This window comes from Mauremys reevesii, linkage group 2, assembly GCF_016161935.1.
Source record: "Mauremys reevesii isolate NIE-2019 linkage group 2, ASM1616193v1, whole genome shotgun sequence".
NCBI classification, from domain to species: domain Eukaryota; kingdom Metazoa; phylum Chordata; order Testudines; family Geoemydidae; genus Mauremys; species Mauremys reevesii.
The window spans coordinates 33,267,273-33,288,168 of NC_052624.1; the positions used below are offsets into that span (position 1 = coordinate 33,267,273).

At 42.4% G+C, this 20,896-nt stretch overlaps 1 protein-coding gene across 4 annotated transcripts in view; it reads right to left on the reverse strand.

The window, feature by feature from the left end:
- The window catches only part of ACBD5 (acyl-CoA binding domain containing 5), a 45,619-nt gene extending 25,820 nt beyond the window's left edge, over positions 1 to 19,799 (reverse strand). The window contains exons 1-5 of one of the 4 annotated variants that reach the window (XM_039521963.1): positions 19,564 to 19,799; positions 18,897 to 19,064; positions 17,311 to 17,431; positions 14,752 to 14,824; positions 5,605 to 5,716 (exon numbers count right to left, since the gene is read on the reverse strand). In XM_039521963.1, coding sequence (XP_039377897.1) covers positions 5,605 to 5,716; positions 14,752 to 14,824; positions 17,311 to 17,431; positions 18,897 to 18,972 — 382 coding nt within the window. In that variant the 5' untranslated portion in view covers positions 18,973 to 19,064; positions 19,564 to 19,799. The other 3 variants (XM_039521964.1, XM_039521966.1, XM_039521965.1) reach the window with 3 other exon arrangements.
- Positions 19,800 to 20,896: the final 1,097 nt, after the last annotated feature.

The window sequence follows — 20,896 nt, forward strand, 5'->3', positions numbered from 1 at the left end:
TCTTCTCAAGTTTTCTTGCTCAATTCGTTTGATGTCTCCAATTTGCTTCCACCACACTTATTACCATCACGCAAGTTTTGCCTCCACCATTTTTTTATGCCTATCCCAAAAGAGCCTCTGCTCCCATGGAAACAATGGAAGTCTTACTTCAGCAACTATACGCTTGCTATAGAAACTTCTGCTTACATACCAGAAAAGTGGAAAGGCTTACTGATTTGTCTTGGTCCTGATGGGCAACGAATCTTCCAGCATCTCCCTCCTCTTACTGACATACTGCAAGATGAGACTCCATATGATGCTGCTCTGAGCCCTGGATGATCATTTTAATCTTCTACTAAATGTTGAACAGTTCAAGTTCTATTCCTGCATACAGATGTTTCACGAGCCCATTAACCACTATGCAACTGCATTACATGAGCTGAATATAAACTGTGAATTTGCCAATTTTACAGATGAAATAATCAGAGACCAAATTGTCATTAAGATTAACAGTTCCAAGATTTGTGAACAACTCCTCATGATAAAAGGCCTTACTTAGAGAAAACCATAGAAACTGCCTGGCAAGTGAAGAGCACCATACATTGTGCTAAATCACTTTCCATGACACCAGACGTCTTCCAGCCTGCAGAGGTTAATGCAGTCCAAGATGATAGAACGGAAAGCTTCTTAGTCTATACTCTCAGTGCCTATTGCCCTCACAATGCTACCGTTGTGGTGACCCTAGTCAAAGGCAGATTTTCAAGGGTATTCTGCCAAGAAATCAGGATGCAAGAAGTGAAAAGAAAAAAAAAATACATTTTTCTAAAGTCTGTTGACAAGGTTGTATCTAGAGTTCTCACAGTTGAAGATGATGGTAAACTGAATCCCAAGGGTGTTTTGAATATGAAAGGAGATCATTATGCCACTCCACAGTGAGCTGATGGCCATGTAGTAATGATGTTAGTGGATTCTGGTTTGCCTTACACTGTAATTACCAACCAACTCTACCATGTGCTTTGCGCCAGCTCCCAACCCAAACTGCATCCGCCAGACACATACCCCAGAGGGTATGGTGGCTCTCCCATCCACATCAATGGCTATTTTACAACCATCCTTGAGTCCAAAGGCCATAATGCACAAAGGAAAAATCTATGTACTCCCAAAAGGGAGTTTCTTTTTTAGGATGGAATCAAAGGGATCTTCACAAGATATTAGATCCGAATAGCAGAGAACCTGTCCTGCAAACTAAGGATAGGCTACAACCAGAAATCATCTCTGACTTTCCAGAAGTTTTCACCAATACCAAAGACGTTGCAAAAAAGTTCAAGCACAAGATCCTGCTAAAAAACAAACAGTGCAATGCCTATGTAGCATAAAGTGCTAAACATACCAATTGCACAGAGACAAACAATCAAAGAGGAAATTTCAAAACTATATAAAGCAGATATCATTGAACTAGTTGATTTATCAGAATGGGTTTCTCTTCATTCTCATGAGGAAGCATAATGGTGCTATCTGCATATTTGTGGATTTGATAGACCTAAACTTCAGCACTGTTGTGGATTGTCATCCTCTGCCCAACCTTGGTGAAATGCTGCTCAACTTAAAGAAGGCAAGAGTCTTTATGACCCTTGATTTAGTCTTAGCTTACCACCAGATCCCCTTAATGGAAGAATCCCACAAGTACACATATTTCATCACTCCAGAAGGTCTGTTCCAATTTAAAAAGATGCCATTTTGGGTTAGCCTCTGCAGCATCTGTATTCCAGAGAATGATGCATTGGATCTCTGAAGAGACAAGGGGCATTACTTTCAAGATGATATTGTAATGTATGGTGAATCCAAATAAGATGTCATCCTAAACAAGGTTATAGAAAAACTTCAATGACATGGACTTACCATCAGCAAGAAGAAAAGTCAATTCCATACCAACTCAGTGACATAACTAGATCAAGATCAAAACATGCAATTTCAACCAGGCCAACTCTAAGACCCTTTGATTCTGAGAAGCAAACGATTGTCACAACAGATGCTTGTGAGTATGGTCTTGAGCCACACCTTTTCATGAGGATGCAAGAGAGAAGATGAATAGATTGTCACTTAACAAATCTCAAGGAATGATCAGTGTCTCAGAGAGAAAACAAGGCACTTCATGATCTAAAGATTTCCAGAGTCCATGGATGGCCTTACAGGAGGATGACATGTTTCTACATGGTTGTAATTGTTCTGATATCACATGAGCTGCCCCTTATAAATTAATAGATTTTGAGACTTTACCATCTTTTGTGCCTACACTGCTGAAAGAATGATTGATTCTCCTGGCACATGAAGGAAACCTGGGAATGAGTACAACCAAAAGACAACTGCAACATGACTTCTGGTAGCCAGGGATGGATGAGCAGCTTGAGGAAATAATCAATTGCATGGCTTGTGCCCGTAGTGATAAGTCACAGAAACCTCCAGCATCCCTCTCACACCAGTTGACTATCCCAACTGTCCATGGGAGAAACCGGCTCAACATAATGGGACCATCTGAAGATTACCCTGTTATACAAAGGTTTCCCATAATAATGGTAGACTATCATTCAAAGCAGCTGGAAGTTACATTCACTGGAATGGTTACTGCTGAAACAGTGATTAAGTTCATGTGATCAGTCTTTGGCCGAGAAGGATTTCCCAAGGAATTGATAATTGACAATAGAATGCAATTAACCTCTGCTGAAATGCAACACTACTTCAGTAGCAACAGTATCAAGCACAAAATAGTTTTTTTATACCAGCCGAGAGTTAATGGTGTAGTTGAGAGAATGAATAGACTGGTGAAAGAAAGTCTGTAATTTACCAGTTTGCAAATGAGACCATGGAAAAAAAGCTTTATGTGAAACACTGTTTGCTTACAGGACCACTACAAGGGTGAAGAGTATCATCCTTCAAACTGTTAGAGGATGTAAGGCCAATACGTGACTTATTATCTGTCAAATGCTTATACAGTCTCCTTTTTCAACCGAACCTTCAGGTGAAACTATTCATGGATGTGTTAAGAATAAAAAGGAGAAATACAGACAATATGTAGATCATAAGAAAGGTGCTAAACCTCACAAGTTTTAAAATTGAAAATTTTGTTCATGTGAAGCTGCCATGCAGAGTCAAAAAATGGCGTTCTAGATACTCATGTCATCTGCAGATAACAAATCTGAGGAGATTCTGCTGTATTCATAAATGGAAAGAAATGGAATATTTCAAGATTATCCATAGCTCATCAGCTAGCCGCTGAAGAAGAGAATCACAATTTCCACCTTGGACCAGAGAACATCAATGAAACCGATAGTGATGAACAATCTATAATAGTAGGAATTGCTCCCTCACCTAGTCTCATTCCTGCCTCTCTGGGTATTAGTGTTAAACAAAGGAGACTGCCGAAAAGATTGGAAGACTGTGTTACTGGACTTAAGTGATGGTTTGGAAGTGACTGTTAAAAGTTTTACAATTATTATTTTAAAGGGGACTGTGTGTTGTAGCTATCTAGGTGCACATAGCTACCCCAGATTGTGTTTGTAAGTTTTGTTCCTAGGTGAGTCCTATAACCTTGAATACAGGAACTACAATTCCCAGGATGCATGGGAGAAGTGGAAGGAAATGGAAAGACAGAAAGAATGTGAGCTTGGTGAAAGAGGGGCATAAACCTTACCTTTGCTGTTATCAAGCTTCCTGAGTTTTCCTCAAAGTGGAACAGTACAAAAATTAATATGGAGGAAAAATGGGGGGCGGGACTCAAAGGCAGAGTGGTCCAAAGGCTAAAATATTGGACTCAGATTATTAAAATAATAGTATTGTAAGTACTAATTGGTATTTATAGCTTATTACTAAAATATTAATTTCTTCAGTGGACTGCGGAGAGAGTGAGGGAAGGATTTCTTCACATCCCCAATGTAATAATTGTGACAAAATTGAAAAGAAATTCACTATCTATACCTATACTAAAGTAATTCCATGTTACAGAGCTTCAGATTTGTGCATGTTATGTACCACATCTGTTACAATATTGATAGAGCCAGATAAGTCTGAAACTTGAACTTCAACTTTGAATTTTCTTGATATGGTTAGTTTGCATCAATAATGTTATTTAAATGAAGGTAAGTTTTCTGATGTTAACAAAACATACTTGTTGGAGTAACAAATTTAGGATCCATTGTATTTTGGTCCAGGTGATCTAATTGGTCTTTTTTGTCTTTAGTTTCTATGATTCTCTGTTAGTTTAGATTTAGCTACTTTTTAAAAGTGGCTTTTGGCACTCTGTACCATAGATTCCAAGTGAGTCAATCCTTATTATGCAGATAACTGACCTGAATCTGCAGATACTCTGTTACAATCTTGCCTGTCAATCCAGCTGTCAGGCAAGCTCATTAAATACCAGACCTGAAGCATATGCTGTTTTAGTTGAAAAAAGTGACCCTGCTTTTACAGTGGCCATTTAAAAATTCAGCCATTATTTTCTCTAAAATATGAAAAAACTATTTAAACATATAACTGATTGGCTTAAACCCTGGCAATTAAGCAAAGCCAATTTTGAGTTGTAAAAATGCAAAAAGCACTTAAAACCAGTTTGTCAAGTTATTTTAAAAATTTATATAAAAATTAAACTGTAGAACAGATCAATTTTTTATTTTTTTTCCCCCAAAACATAGTCTACATATATCCAACTTTATCTTGAAGCTTTATCCAGGTTTTAAACCAAGATGTAGACAGACAACCTTCCCTGTAATGTTTCAACAGTCTAATTATGAAAACATTTTAATAGAATCAACTATGAACTACAACAATGTTGTAAAATAGTAGTTGCCACAGTGCCTTTTTACATAACTATGAAATTACTAGGTTTGCCACCTGTCAGATATTCACAGACTGTTAGACTAGTCTGTTCTCCCTTGAACTTGATCATTGGGCAATGCAGACTGCAAGTACAGGGGAGGAGATTACAGGTCCTTTATTATTTGTCTGTGGAATCCCATGCATACTTGTACTGAGGTATAAATAATGATTTAAAAAATTGCAGGAGAGCAAAAAAAAAAAGTTACTCAATTTGGATGACAGAATAAATAGACTGCCAACTACACCACACAGCTTGCCTGCACATACCCACATGTGGGATGCAGAAGAAAGGCAGAATTTAAAAGGCTGTTCTTATAAATAGAGAGGCAGAAACTGGATTTTTTTTAATTCTCTCTCAGCAAAGAGGCTCTGCAGTGAAGTTTTTCTCTCCAGCACTGAAAACATTTGGTTAAATTCCAAACATGCTATTGGACCTTCCTGTAGTGTTTTTATTTTTAAATAAAAATTAATGGTGACAAACCCAGAAGTCTCAAGTGTTGCAGGGAATTACAGCACATAAAACAATGAAACAGATGGATTTACACAGAATTTATCATTCCTACCTTCTAAATATTTAGAAACTTTCTCCAGTCGGACTGGCATATGATAAAGGAATGAAATAGAAAGATGCAACATTTAGCTTTAAATAACTATTTATAGAAATTAAACTGAGAATGAAAAGTAAGTTAGTTAAGAGAGTCTGATTTTTATATTATTATTTGCAGTACAAAATAAGGAGGAGGTATTTCTTCAAACCTGATGTTAGGCCAGATCCTCTGTTCTTTTTATCCTCTACTATTTCATAGAATGGGCCTATCACTTGTAGTAATTCTTCAACTTTCTCCGTCATTGGCATACTCTCAAGAATCTGTACAAGTCCAAAATACAAAATGTCTTGTGAAACAATATATTAAATGATTCATTTTATTTAACTTGGTGCCAAATTTCCTTATGTTCACTGCAGTACTCATATAGCAATAACATGTAACAAGATAAATTTTATAACACTCTGTGCAACTCTGAATTTTAATATTATATACAACCCCAGTCACCAAATAATAGACCATAATCTCAACCAAAAGCAAAACAACTTCAGGATTTTTAAAAGCACTGTTTATTGTAGTTAAGGGACTCCATCAGCATATCAATTACAAATTCCAATGTTTATTATCTCCGCAATTTCAAACTAAATCAGGCAGAAGTTTGAGACAGGTGGGTGTGATCATGTGCAACGTGCTTTTTAATCAGTTTTTCTTTGGGGAAAATGAAACTGAGGGAGCTCCTTCCAAACAGAATGTTCTTTTCATTTGACATATCCCATCCTCTTTGGCTGGGTGCAAGCACCATGTTATGAGGTGCCCATTGTGCCCTTCTAATTTACCAGCTACATATATAAAGAAAAAAGTAAAGTCACTGTCCATAACAAAAAGTCCCCCAAATCAGAGGGACAGAATCAAAGTAAGGACAGTCCAAAAAAAAATCACATGATCAAGACAGAAAATTAGGGTCCAACCCTGCTCCCTTGAAGTCAGTAGGAGCTGGATCAGGTTTTCAGTTTACTAATCCAACACACCCTAGCACCAGAACAGGCACTCATATCACAACAAGGTGTGCAGTCAAACAGACGTTAGAACAGAGATGGCAGAGAAGATGCTGAAACTGGCAACAAAAAGTAATAAGCCTGCCAAATCTTAACACTGACTTTCAATTTTCTAATCCATTTGGGTGGCTTTTGCTGATTCCCCCTTTTAAGCAATTGTGACGTTGCACTCTATATGATTTTATGAAAATACGCTAATGTAACTGGAAAAAGAACAGGAGTACTTGTGGCACCTTAGAGACTAACAAATTTATTTGAGCATAAGCTTTCGTGGACTAAATAAATTTGTTAGTCTCTAAGGGTAGGTCTATACTTACCTGCCGGGTCGACACGTAGAGTTCGACTTCTCGGAGTTCAAACTATCGCATCTAATCTAGATGCGATAGTTCGAACTCCGAACGCGCTCCTGTCGACTCCGGAACTCCACCACCGTGAACGGCGGTGGCGGAGTCGACGTGGGAGCCATGGACTTCGATCCCGCAGCGTCTGGACGGGTGAGTACTTCGAACTAAGGTAGTTAGAGTTTGCGTAGCTGAACTTGCGTACCTTAGTTCGACCCACCCCCCTTAGTGTAGACCAGGCCTAAGGTGCCACAAGTACTCCTGTTCTTTTTGCGGATACAGACTAACACGGCTGCTACTCTGAAACCTGTCATAATGTAACTGGAATATGCTTCATGCAAAAGGTCTCTTGTAAGGTATCATTACAAAGTTTATAATCTACTGAGTGTGATCATCCTATTTGTATAAATGTACCACTCTTGTATCTGAAACTAGAAATATGAAATATAACTCTGAGGGCCTATTGGAATTATGCAAAGTGTGGGCCATTAATGGTGGTTTGGAATCTTGATGACTCCCATTAACCAAGACAATTGACTGCAGATGGCTCTGTTTTACCTGTAAGTCTTCCTGTATGTGTGTGTGCTGGCAAGTGGGTAATGAAGTCTTACAGTGACATGTGATCATGTCACCTGAACTGGAATCCATCTTTAACCTGGTGCTTTTCCATGGGGGGGGAGAATCCAGAGGGACAAAGGATTCCCACCTTATGCAAAAGATATATAAGTGGGTGAAACAGAACAAAGTGAGGAGCCATCATGAGGAAACCCCTAGCTATCACCTGAGCTGGAACAAGGGCTGTACCAGGGGAAAGCATTGTGCCCAGACTAGGAAGGCATCCAGTCTGTGAAAGTGACTTATTGAAACATCTTTCAGGGTGAGATTTTATCTGTACTCAGTTGTATTGCTGTATTAGGCTTAGATTTGAGTGTTTTATTTTATTTTGCTTGATAATTCACTTTGTTCTGTCTGTTACTACTTGGAACCACTTAAATCCTACTTTCTGTAGTTAATAATCACTTTTTACTTATTAATTAACCCAGAGTATGTATTAATACCGGGGGGGCACAAACAGCTGTGCATATCTATCAGTGTTACAGAGGGCAAACAATGTATGAGTTTACCCTGTATAACATTATACAGGGTAAAACAGATTTATTTGGGGTTTGGACCCCATTGGAAGCTGGACACCTGAGTGTTAAAGACAGGAACACTTCTGTAAGTTGCTTTCAGTTAAGTCTGCAGCTTTGAGGCAAGTAATTCAGACCCTGGGTCTGTGTTGGAGCAGACTGGCGTGTCTGGCTCAATGAGACAGGGTGCTGGGGTCCCAAGCTGGCAGGGAAAGCATGGGCAGAAGTAGTCTTGGCACATCAGTTGGCAGCTCCCAAGGGGGTTTCTGTGATCCAACCCATCACAGCAATAATTCCAGGAAAAGATGCGGGCAACAGTGGCAGCAAACCCTCTTCCTGTAAAACAGCAGCAGTAGACAAGGCACCAGGCAAGGTCGCAAGTAGTGGCAAAAGAAGCTACAGCAAACCATCTACAAGCAAAAGCGCCATACAGATCAGCAGGAAACAGGAGCCATTGCAAACTGTTGACATGCAAAACTCCAGGCTGACTGGCAGGTGGCAACAATAGCAATCAAAGCTAGTTTTGCAAACCAATCACAAGTTATCAAAAAAGCAACACTCCCATTAAAGAGTAGCTTCAGTGAGTTTCCAATCCATTTTGTGCATAAACAAAACAAATTATTCTATATTCTGAAGGGGGAAACATGTGAACTGTTCAGATACACTGCTGGAAATTAGCAAAAGAGATCAGATACCTTGTACCACCTTTTCTTTTATACAGCTGTAGAAAATTAAAACTTTGTCACAGCCTACCTTGGTTTGCAGTGCATTTACATCTACATCCTGTGCTTTCAACTCAACTGAAAAAATTGCATCAAACTTAAATATAAATGTCACTGCTGCTCCTCTACACATCTCGCAAAAACCACCCACGTAATCTGGACAGTTCTCAGAATCATATTGGGCTTTAGCCACAACAGATTTGAATAGGAGTTGTGTGGTGAAAGTCCTTTTGAAAATGTATGTATACAGGTGAGCACTACTAGGGTGGAAGGACTGTGGCTCTTATCTCAGTCTTATTTCAGCCTTGGCAGTAGGGAAGCTGCAAAGTAAACCTGATCACTAATCTTGTGTTTGGGTAAGGTGGGTGAATTTCACCTGCCCAGCCACTCCATACCTTTTCTGCACAGAGCCAGAATCAAAGGCTCTTCCTGGTCAGGGGGTGGGGGGCTGAGGTGGGCTGCCCTATACATCTTGTGGGCACACATACGTGTGTGTTTTATCAGGTTATCCTCAAAAGGGAGAATAAAAATATATACAGACAGATCCATTTTAAACTTCAGCTATGGCAGCTCACCGGTGCAACATTTATTCACAGAAAGTCAATAGGAAACAAAACTAAGCCAATAAATAAACAAACTAATAACAACCATTACCAACAAATGCAAACTTCTAGAAAAAGAATTACTAGTTAAATAATAGTAATAGCTAATTACTTTAAATTGGAGAACATACTGTTATTTTTAAAATACCCTTTTGCACACAGCAAAGTTGGATATTTGGAAGATTTGGAGACTCAGAGCCATAATACAACAACTCACACTGCAGTCATTCTGGAGCAGGAGGCCTCAGTGCTAGAGAGGGTTAAATGAGTACAATAGGGGTCGGCAACCTTTCAGAAGAAGTGTGCCGAGTCTTCATTTATTCACTTTAATTTAAGGTTTCACGTGCCGGTAATACATTTTCATGTTTTTTAGAAGGTTTCTTTCTGTAAGTCTATACATTATATAACTAAACTAGTTTCGTATTGTAAAATAAACAAGGTTTTCAAAATGTTTAAGAAGCTTAATTTAAAATTAAAATGTTGATCGTACTCCGCCGGCCCGCTCAGCCCACTGCTGGTCTGGGGTTCTGTTCACCTAGGCTGGCAGCGGGCTGAGCGGGGCCTGCAGCCGGGACCCCAGCTGGCAAGGGTCCGGCAGCCGGGACCCCAGACCCACTGCCGCTCAGGGGTTCCCTCCACCAGCTCCTGCCAGCCGGGATCCCGGCTGCCGGACCCGCTCAGCCCGCTGCCGGTTTGGGGTCCCAGCCCTGCCCACATATAGTGGGTACCTACCTTCTCCCTGGTTCTGGCCCATGCTCTTCCTCTCTCTGCACTGAGCTAAGGGTGGGAGTCCACTGAGCACAGGGCTGTGGGGAGGGGTCAGGGCTCAGGGCAGAGGGCTGGGGTGTGCGTGAGGGGGTCAGGGCAGAGGGCTAGGGTGTGTGTGGGGGGAGTCAGGGCAGGGGGCTGGAGGGGATATGCCCCTATTCCACCCACCCCTTCTCCAAGGCCCTGCCCCCTCTTCTCCAAGGCCTTTCTTCTCTGCAGACCCCGGGACTCCCATGCACCATCCAACCCCCCCTGCTCCCTGACTGCCCCCTCCAGAGACCCCTCCCGCCCCTAACCACCCCGCCCAGGATCCCACCCCCTATCCAACCAACACTGCTCCCTGTCCCCTGACTGCCTCCACCCCTTATCCAACCCTCCCAGCCCCGGACCCCTTAACATGAGGCTCCTACCAGCATGTTCTGATCCATGCAGAACCAGACATGCTGCCCCACAGGAGCAGGCAGCCCCGTCCCTCAGAGCACTGCATGCGCGGCGGCATGGCTCCAGAGGAGTGGGGAGCATGCCTGCCTCCCTGCGGAGCCAAACACTGCCCCACGGGAGTGCGCAGCCCTGGCCCCCTGAGCGCTGCACGCGCGGCGGCATGGCTCCATGGAAGGGAGGAAGGCGGGGGAGGGGCCGGTGGCTTGCTGCCATCGGCCGGACACTCTGGCCCAGGAGCACGGACCCCGCGGCTTGCCGCGCCGGGAGAGTGGGGCCATTTGCCCACCCCTGCATTAGGGTGTGCCTGGGCACACCCCATGCACACGCCTGTGCTTCTGCCCCCTGCCCCCGTGGGGGGTGGGGTGGGGGGGCGGAGAAGAGCGGGCCGGGCAGGATTTTTAATGGCACACTGCTCCAGCAGGCAGCAGCGTGCCATTAAAAATCGTGCAGTCTTTGGCACGCATGCCATAGGTTGCCCACCCCTGGAGTACAGGTACTGTTGGAGGCATTACTGGGATACCTTTGGCTTAGGGTTGCTAACTTTCTGATTGCAGAAAATCAAACACCCTTGCCCTGCCCCAAGGCCCCACCCCTTCTCTGAGACCCCACCCCTGCTCACTCCATCCCCCCCCCCCCCCCCGTCACTCACTCTTCCCCACCCTCACTCACTCATTTTCACCAGGCTGGGGCAGGGTTTTGGGGTGTGGGAGGGCTCAAGCCAGGACTGTGGGCTCTGGGGTGAGGCCGGGGCTGAGGGTTTTGGAGTGCGGGAGGGGGTGCAGGTTCTAGGAGAGAGTTTTGGTGTGAGAGGGGACTCGGGGCTGGGGTGCAGAAGGTGGTGTGGGCTCCGGGTAGCACTCACCTCAGGTGGCTCCCGGAAGCAGCTGGCATATCCCTGTGGCCCCTAGGTGCAGGGGAAGCCAGGGAGGCTCCATGCGCTGCCCTCGCCCGCAGTTCTCATTGGCTGCAGTTCCCAGCCAATGGGAGCTGTAGGGCCAGCGCTCAGGGCAGGGGTAGTGCGCAGTAGTGCAACTAGGGGCTGCAGGGACATGCCAGCCACTTCTGGGAGCCACACCTTAGCCCCGCTTCACCACCGACCGGACTTTTAACGGCCCAGTGAGTGGTGCTAACTAGAGCCACCAGGGTCCCAGTTTTCGACAGGATCGCCCAGCCGAAAAGGATGCCTGGCAACCCTACTTTGGCTCTGTCTTCCATCCTTAGCAGCAGCAGCTGGAGGAGGCAGGGGGCAGGAAGGGAGATGGGTGTTTAGTCTATTGAATGGGCGGCAATGAAGCTTCCCCTGGGGGAGGATAACTCCCTGTCCTGCCTCTTCTGCCGTGGCCCCCAATCACACTCCACCCCCGCTCCGCCATAGGTCCCACCCCTCCCTCAAAGCCCGCTTCCCTTCCCCCGCAAGATCCCCCGCCTCTTCTCCTCCCACCCCCATGAGACACCCCCCACCCACCCCCACATCACTTTTCACTCCCCCCACCCCCATTATACCTGCTGCCCATGATTCCAAAGGGATTTTTGCAGATAATAACTTAAAAGTTAGCTGGACAAGAGCACTGTAATAACCACTACCTAAAAAAAAAAAAAATATAACAACAAACTATATGTAAGCCATATTTTAAGTATATTTTAAGAAAATTTAGAAATTTCAGAGAGAATGAGGTATCATATTCAAATCTTGAGGTTGATCGTAAGGTTTTGAGCCTTTTAACACAGATATCAGAAGTTTTTTTCTTTTACTACACTATTAACTATTTTTTTTTTTCACTCCACTACTTTTTTACTCTTTATTATGATAAAGTTTTTTTTATTTTAATTTTTTTTTTTTTTTTTATTATTTTTATTTTATTTTATTTTTTTTTTGCATATTTTCTCTACATTTTACTCCATCATTTACTGCATTTATATTTATGTACTATTAATTTATTTATGTTTTATTTTTGCAGTTATTTTAATAGCATCTTAAGTTATTATAGTTGTGTATTTATATTTTTGTTTTTTTTAAACTGGCATTGCTAAGGTGAATACAAGCTAAATTTACATCTAGAAAAATGCTATTATTGGACTTTACAACATAAAAAATGACACTATGGCAACACTAATAATGAATGAAGTGATGATGATAATTGCTCCAGCAGGAGGCAATATAGATTTTATTACTAGAAAAAAAAATTTAAATCTAAAAAAGAAAAGAATAAAGAAAAAGATAAGAAATAATATGTAATTAAAGAAGTACACATTACAAACATACATACATAATATACAAGTGAAAAGAGAGGCGAGAGAGTGAGTGAGTGTGAGTGGAGAGGGAGGAGGAGTGAGGGAGAGTGTGTGTGTGTGTGTAGAGTGTGTGTGTGTGTGTCCTCTAGCAGCCACAGCACCCAGGAGTGTTTGTGTTGTTCAGCAGCAGCCACAGCTCCCATTCCTGACCCAAGGGAACCAGCACTGATAGGCTCCTTGTCCCCCCACCCCAGTTCAGCAGACTCCCACTTGGCCACAGCCACCTCTAGCAGCGGGTGAGCTCCCCCAGCACCCTGCCAGCCATGAATCAGCTTCCCAAAGAAATGGAGACGGCATATTGAGAGGTGGCTATAGCATAAAAAACCCGCCCGCCCAGCGGCATGCCCAGCCAGGATTCTGGGCTTTTATGTAGTAGAGGATTCATTTCAGAGAGATTGTTGTTTGCTACCAGTTTATCTTATGATAACCTTTTAAGAGGCAGTAATTTTATTTACTATTTACTATTTTTAGTTTGTTTCATTATTATTATTTAAGAGAACAGGCTACTTAGTTTATAGTTATGGGTGGGTGACAGTATTGCATTGATATTATTTAGATGATGATGATGAATGGCATTCCCTCACTCAACTCACTCTAAAAACCAAAATCAATGAGAGTTTTGTTTTGAAGAGAGAAGAATTTGGGCAGAATATCCTAAAAAAAAAAAAAAAAAAAAATTAAAATATAACAATTATACGTTATTTATAAAGAGGGTAAAGAGCCTGACTTAGAAAAAAAAGCTAGCATACTCTGAATGAAAACTGCGTGCGCTGTCCTTAATACTAACCTGGCTATAGTTACGTTAAATTACATATTTTGAACTGCAGCATGGACTAGTATGTAAGATCATTAACTGTTTCAGAGACCTCCTAAAAGGGCTGCAGTCAAAAGACAGGATGAGTTAAGGACAGAGCGGCAGTCTTAACTCTGAATTTGTCCAGCTACTTTATTTAAGAATTTATATTATGCTCATTAAGATAACTAGGAACATTTTAAAAAAAATTTTAAATGTCTATTGTTGGGAATAGAGCAGAAACATTTGTCTGAGTCTAAATCAGACTCCTGATATTAAATACACTATAAATAGAGGCAGTTTCAAATCTAGGTTCTAACTCAATGGCCTCCAAAGTTCAAAGATGTTCAGATCCAGAGTTCTGGTTCAGCCCATTTTATTAACTACTGTATATACTTATTCACTAGCCCGTTCATTTATAAGCTGCCCCGCAAGATGGTTAGGAAAAAATAGCAAAAACTGTATGACCCTTTCATAAGCTGACCCTGGAGCATTCACAGGCACAGAGGCCCTCAGCTCCCAGTGGCCGCGGTTTGCCGTTCCCAGCCAACGGGAGCTGTGGGAAGTGGCACATTGGCTGGGAACAGCGAACTGTGGCCACTGAGAGCTGAGGGGCTCTATGCCTGCAGCTACTCTGGGTAAACAAAACGACAATGTATTAGATATTCAATTCAGTGATTCCATAGAGTTTAAAATAATCAAATTTTGGTGTAGACCCGTTTATAAGCCAACCCCTGCTCTTTGATGCGTCACTTTTTTACCAGAAATATTCAGCTTATGAATGATTATATATGGTACTTCAAGACTCTTCCATGTAAGGATCCCACCAGATCTCAAACTAGAATTCAGATGCAAAATTTCCTGCAAATTTGGCTTTTTTCCCTTTGGGGTCTCTCTCTCTCTCTCTCTCTCTCTCCCCCCTTCCCTAGTTTGTTTGAATCACCTGCAGTTTCAGTTTGTGTTTCACTACAGCTCACTTACCAGAGCTGCATTGTATTTGGGCCTGTCATTTAAAATGCTATGTCAATAGGTTCCCTAGAGCTCTTAAACTTCAGAACTATCACCACCAGACAGTTTAGGGTTAAATTAACTCAGCAAACTCACAACAGGAATGAAATCTGATCTGGAGCTTTGCTAGCAGCTAGTGAAATATTTTCCTAATGTTCTAGAAATAAAGTTACTTTAGAAGATACATAGATTTGAATTACTCTTACCTTTTTCATTTCTTCAACATATGCTATCATGGCTTCTTCTTTGGGCATATCCCCCAAAGCACTCCAAGCATCCCTAGGAATGAAAACAAAGGACATCTTCAGAACACCCATGGTCTGCCTATGTTTTTCAGTCCAGCGTTAAGTAAAGTCTTTCTTATTGTGTCTGCAGTTGTGTGTAAAAAAAAAAAATTTGCTGATTTGGGAGCATAATCAGGTAATTGGGCATCTACTGAGAGACAGCATGATCCAGTGTATAGAGGACTGGACTGTGAGTCAGGAGACAAGTTCTATTCCAGATTCTAACACTGACCAACTGTTTGGCATTAGACAAGATCAGTTTTTAAAGAGATGGGACCTTCAAAAAGGTATTTTTATATTAGCCATATACATATTGCTGCTGATGTATAAATACAACCAGAATTATGTACAGGTCTATTTAATCTTTTCTATTAAGCCTTATTCCAACAGGAATGTAGCAGCCTAAAAATAAAATTGCTTACTTATCTCTGACAGAATATACATTATGGGTTTGGGGCCATATTGTATCCATTCATAAAAAACACAGGCGTACCAGGAAACTTTGAGATTCCAGTGTCAATTTCCTTGCAAGCCTTCCCTGGGGAATGGGAAGAGGTTTGCAGAGTGTTTTATTAAATTTAAATGGAATAGATGGGCTAACCTAATTAGTTTAATTTAGTTACTGTTTAACGTTAAACAGTGCTGAATAAAATTGGTATACAGAGACTTTAGTCTGCCTAGTATTATGGCAAACACTATTAAAAATTAATAAGAGTTTAAAATAAAGATAAAGAGAAGGAAAAACAGTAAAAATATTTGAAATATAATGTATTGAATAAGGCTTATTTTAATAACATCCATTTTTCTTTTTCTCTTTAGCTGGAGAAAGATTTTAGAAGAAGAAAAAAAAAAACACCCGTGACAGTCTTAGATAGTAGATCAAAGATGGTAATAACTGTCCTTTGGGGAAAAGAAAAGAAGTTAGTTGAGATGGATTGGAGCTGTTGTAGTTAAAGTCCAATCTCATTTTATCCCAGGTGGTGTTCATCCCAGCGGGATCCAGTGGTGATGTCATCTGGGTCTCCCTCTCTGGCCTGGTCAGGATCTCTCTCAAGATCAGGATAATGGAGGCCCAGAGTCACAGGAGATGGTGGGAGTGGCTGTGAGGACGGTGAAGCTCATTCCAATAGCCAATTTTTTTACCCAAAGTCTCTTTCCTTAAGGACCCAAAATAGGAGTGATGGGTGAAAATTATTTTGTCCACCAAAGGCCTAATTTTTGACACACCAGTTTTGGTTCACTGATTTCTGGTTCTACATTTTTCTTATTTATTCAGCATATCTTAACACAGTCCTTCAGTTATATCAGTATGCCTTGTTGCTTGGACTAATTCAGTCTGGCTGGCTAGCTCCCTTTCACAACTTCTCCCTGTCAACATTTCTTATAAGTTAGTGACATTTTATGCACTTAAGCTCATAATCAGAGTAAATTTGTAGATCAAATTATTACAGCCAAGGACAGGGAGGAGTCTCCTACCTCCAAGGATCCCTGAGATACAGGAGGAAGAGCTGGCCGTAGCATTTTTTTTTTGGGGGGGGGGGAAGGGGGGTGCATACATGTCACTGTACACAGTGAGGGTCAGCAAAGTTATTCAGAGGCATTTCAATTTTAATTAACTAACTTTAAACAACAAGTAAGCCAGGGAGTGGTTGATTTTTAGGCCTCTTGCTGTAGAAGTAGACCTCAGATGTTTGAGCTAGGGTCCATATATAGTTGCCAATATTTAAAAAAAAGCCTTTCAAGGGATGATTGTATCAACGTAGGTCTGGAGACCATAGTTTCCCTCTCCCCAAATGCTGAAGAGCTTGGTGTGCACATTGATTAACTTTAGGATTTGTAAAGCGCTTTACTAACATTAATCATCATCATGATTGCCTGTGAACTAGGCAAGTAGTATTACCTTTATTTTATAGACTGGAAAACTGTAAGGTACAAACAGAGTGATCTGACAAAAGCCACAGAGGGAATCTATGTCAGAACTGAGATTAGAACACAAGATTCCCTTACTCTCGGTCCTGTACTTAGTTCATTTGATCCTGTCTTTCCTACTATTAAATTCTCCATCCAACTTGTAGTAAGAGCCCAGATTGTCTGTTCTATAATGGAGCCATCTCAGGATAGGCAGTCAGATGGGAAGGAACTTGTTGCCACAGCCTAAGAGCGCTGCCTCCCTACAAACTGATTTGGGCTCCCCTAAATTCTGGGGAGAGGAGGAAATGGACAGATCTCATTGTAGTACCTCTGCAGTAAGCAGCATCCTCCTCAATTTGAGAAGCAAAGGGAATGTCCTCTCCCCTAATTCTGAGATACCACACATCATTTAAATGTAATGGCTGGAACATAGGGGGAAAATCCACAATATACATACCAATTTCATTATCAAGGGAAGGGGCTTTTTGAAACACACACACACGTTTTGTTAACTGAAGTCTTTAAAAAGTTTCAGTACAAATAACCAAACAATCTCTCATACACAATTACCATTTATATCTACCAATAGGATCCCAGAATCCAGGTCTTGGACTGTTACAGGGTCCTTGGGTTGCTTGCTTATAAAAGCTATAGAACTTGAGCATCATTTCATTCGATGGCTGGAATGAACCTAGTGAAAACATATTTTAAAAATCAGTGGAAATTGATATTAAAGACATTTAGTCTCTTTTTACGCATTGTTAATATTTCTGTGGGAAATTAACCTGCACTTCTTATAACTCACATGATAAAGGGTCAGATCCTCAAAGGCATAATTCCCCCCCGAAGTCAATGGAAATGGTGTGGGTTAATACATTTCTGGATTAGGGCCAGAGTGAATATTTACTGATTGAGGGAAAATTTCAGACCTAGTTTAAGGGGCTGCATGAGCAATGACTTTGGACTTTAAGCTCCACGTTCAGAAGAGGGTCTACTAAATAAGTCACCCTGACCACTTTAAAGGGACACAATCAACTTCACCACATTTGTCTGGATTTTGAAAAACTATTTTTACTTAGAACAAATAACATAATTGACAGATTTAAGATCAAAATGTTTCACTATTTCTTCAGTTTGTTTACTTTAGGCATTTGACAACACTTTCTGTACAGTCACTGTTTTCTCAAAAACAGAAAACACTTGTACAGACAGGAAAATCTGATTATCTGGCAGAGGGAATTCACGCTCAGGCATTTCTCCTGAAACAACTTTTAAGTTGAAATCTATTCAATTTTATTTTAAAAAGCTGATAATGATCCTTTAATTTTTGCCCTCACAAAATCAATTATAGTTTAAACTGAGCTTTTGGCCTCTCTGTTAATGTAAGATAATCAGTGTCTATTTGATAATAGCAACAAAGAAAAACTCTGGGGGGGGGGGGAAGGCTTGTCCTCAATTTTTGCAATTCTTCAAACATTTAATAACTTTCTTTACTCTTCAAACCAACAAATTCACAATGATAGCTGTGAAGTCATAAATCATAGTAGGGATTTCAAGAAGGCAAGTACTTTCTCCTACTTTTGCAACAAAGGTGGAGTGGGAATGAGTAGGATAGTAAAAGCTATATTGTTTACATCAACAAACCACCTCCTACATGAACAAAATGCACGCTTAACATGCTCTGGAGGGACAAAGAAATATGTTCCATGGCATCAGGAATGATTAAACAAATTTTGAACTGATTTGGGAAAAAATATTAAAAGCAAATTTTAAAACTTGATCTGCTGGGCCCCTGCAAACCCTTACAGTACAGTATTTATTGAAAATTCCCTAGCCCCACTGGGGACTCCCTTGCATTCCAGCTGCTTGCCAGGTACCCTCGTTTAGAGCTCTAGAGGGGGCAATGGGGAGGACGTGGCTGCCCTGGCAGAGCTGCAGTGAGGGGGATCAGGCTTATCTTGTCCCGGCGGGGAGAGGCGGTGCGAGGGAACAGCCAGTGACCGCTCCCCTGGGAAAGTGGCAAGGCGGTAATTGGCCTGCGCTCCAGACGGCAAAAGAGCAGGCGAACGGCCGGGTCCGCAGGTTTCCTCTCCTCCGGCCAGCTGCTGCCCCACAGGCCTTGCACTGACACAAGCCTTCTAGCCCCGCTCACTTACCATTTTTGGGCAAGCTCTGAATCACCTTCACGGCCGCCTCAAACCTGGTCTCATGCACCGAGCCGGTCTCCGCCATGCCCCCCGCCTTCTCCTCAGCCACAGCCGGGCCCGAGATGTGTCAGCTGGATCCGCGCAGCAGCTTCCCCTCCCCGAGGCGCCTGCATCCAACTGACCGGAGACAGGGGGAGCGGAATGGGCGACTGCTCCGCCTGCTCCAGTGCCGCCACCCACGGCAGGAGCAGCCCCGCTCGGGAGAGACTGACTGGGGCAAAGGTCCAACACTCCCCCCACATCTCGGCCCCTCATTCCCACCACCCCTCCCCCTTCCATAACCCAACCAACACTGCCCATTGCCCCCTCCACCGCAACTCCCCGTGACCTCCCACCTGTCCACTGCCCCTCGGAGCTCGCCCCCCGCCCCGAAACGCCCCCCCCCCCTCACTGCCCCACGGAGCGCGCCCCCCCTCAGAGCTCCCCCCGGCACTAGGCACAACCCGGCAGTTGACAAGGCCCACAATAAATAGTCGCCCTTTTCCGCAGCTGTTAAGAGCAAACACGGTAGCCAAGGTAGTGGCAGCTGGTCCTGCTCCCCCTCCTCCCACCGCGAAGCCCCCGTAGCAAATTGAGAGCGCGCGCAGTTTGTCACACACACTGCATGGGCACCTACCTCTGCCCAGGGATCAGGCCCTCTCGTAATGTCTCCCAGCAGCGGGTCTCTCAGCCTTCCGCTTGCCCCCGCCCCGAGGCATTCTGGGAAACGTAGTCCATTCTGCTGCTCCACTTCTGGTCTGGGGCCTTGCCGTGGGCGGTAACCCTGCCTCTGTGGTGTGGTCTCGCCGCTCAGCAGGCTCTCTGGAAGAGGACAGGACCCTCCCTCTTTCAGGGAATGAGCTGATGGTGCCTTTCAGACTCTCTGTGAGACTAATGATGATGATGGTATAGAGACCCGCTTTTGGTCCCACTCACAAAGCCCTTTAAAAACACAACTAGCTCATATCTCAGGTACACACACAGGGCTCACTTCACTGCCTGTACCATTAGTGAATGGTTAAAGTATGCGGCAGGACACAGCAGCACTTTATACACACACCCTAGTTTAGAACAAATAGTAGATTTATTTACTATATTATATTACCTCTGGATTGAGAATATTGTAATTTTAATTATTTTTGCAACCTTATTCTGAACAGTAATGATTTAAGTGGGAGGTCCAAACGTGGAGCATCTGAAATGCTGATCATGTTGAATGTTGCAAGCAATAAGATGATTACATGGGCTCAGGAACCAGTTTTCTCCCCTCTCCCATATCTTTTATATTACCCAGTTTTCCCTTTTGCTTTCCTTCTTTTCCTCCTCTGGTGCCCAAACTTTGCTTCCTTTATTTTATATATACACACATATATATATGTATATCTATATAGATATATATGTACACAGACACACACCATATCTTGGCTGCCTTACATAGATACCCCAGACGCACTCAGTCTGTTTAACCGCTTTCTGTCTCACACCCACTCTCTGAAATACAGTCTCATTTACACTCAGAGAGAGAGAGAGAGGTTCACTGATTAATTTTACATGCATTTATTCATCCCAAACTGCCAGTGTACATACATGTAGCTTTAGAAGTATTAAAGGGATACTGTTAAATTAAAAATCTTACGGTCAACATTTTCAGAAGCAGGAGCCTAAAGTTAGAATTCCAAATTCTTATTTAGACAAGTAAATAAACAAGATATCAGTAGAATATCCCTTACAGGTTAAATACATAACTAAATGACCAAAGTGCTGAGCATCCAGCACTTTAGAAAATCAGGCCAAAAATATACCAAAGCATCTTGTCTTTGTGATAAGTGAAATAATTTATCCACAGAATTGTAGGATCAGTTTACATCCCTTTTGACCTGACTTCAGTATTAAAATCCTCAAACTCTTGTTAGTTCAATTTCCTGATTCAAAACCAACCAACCGAACAAACAAAAAACAACCTAGCCCAC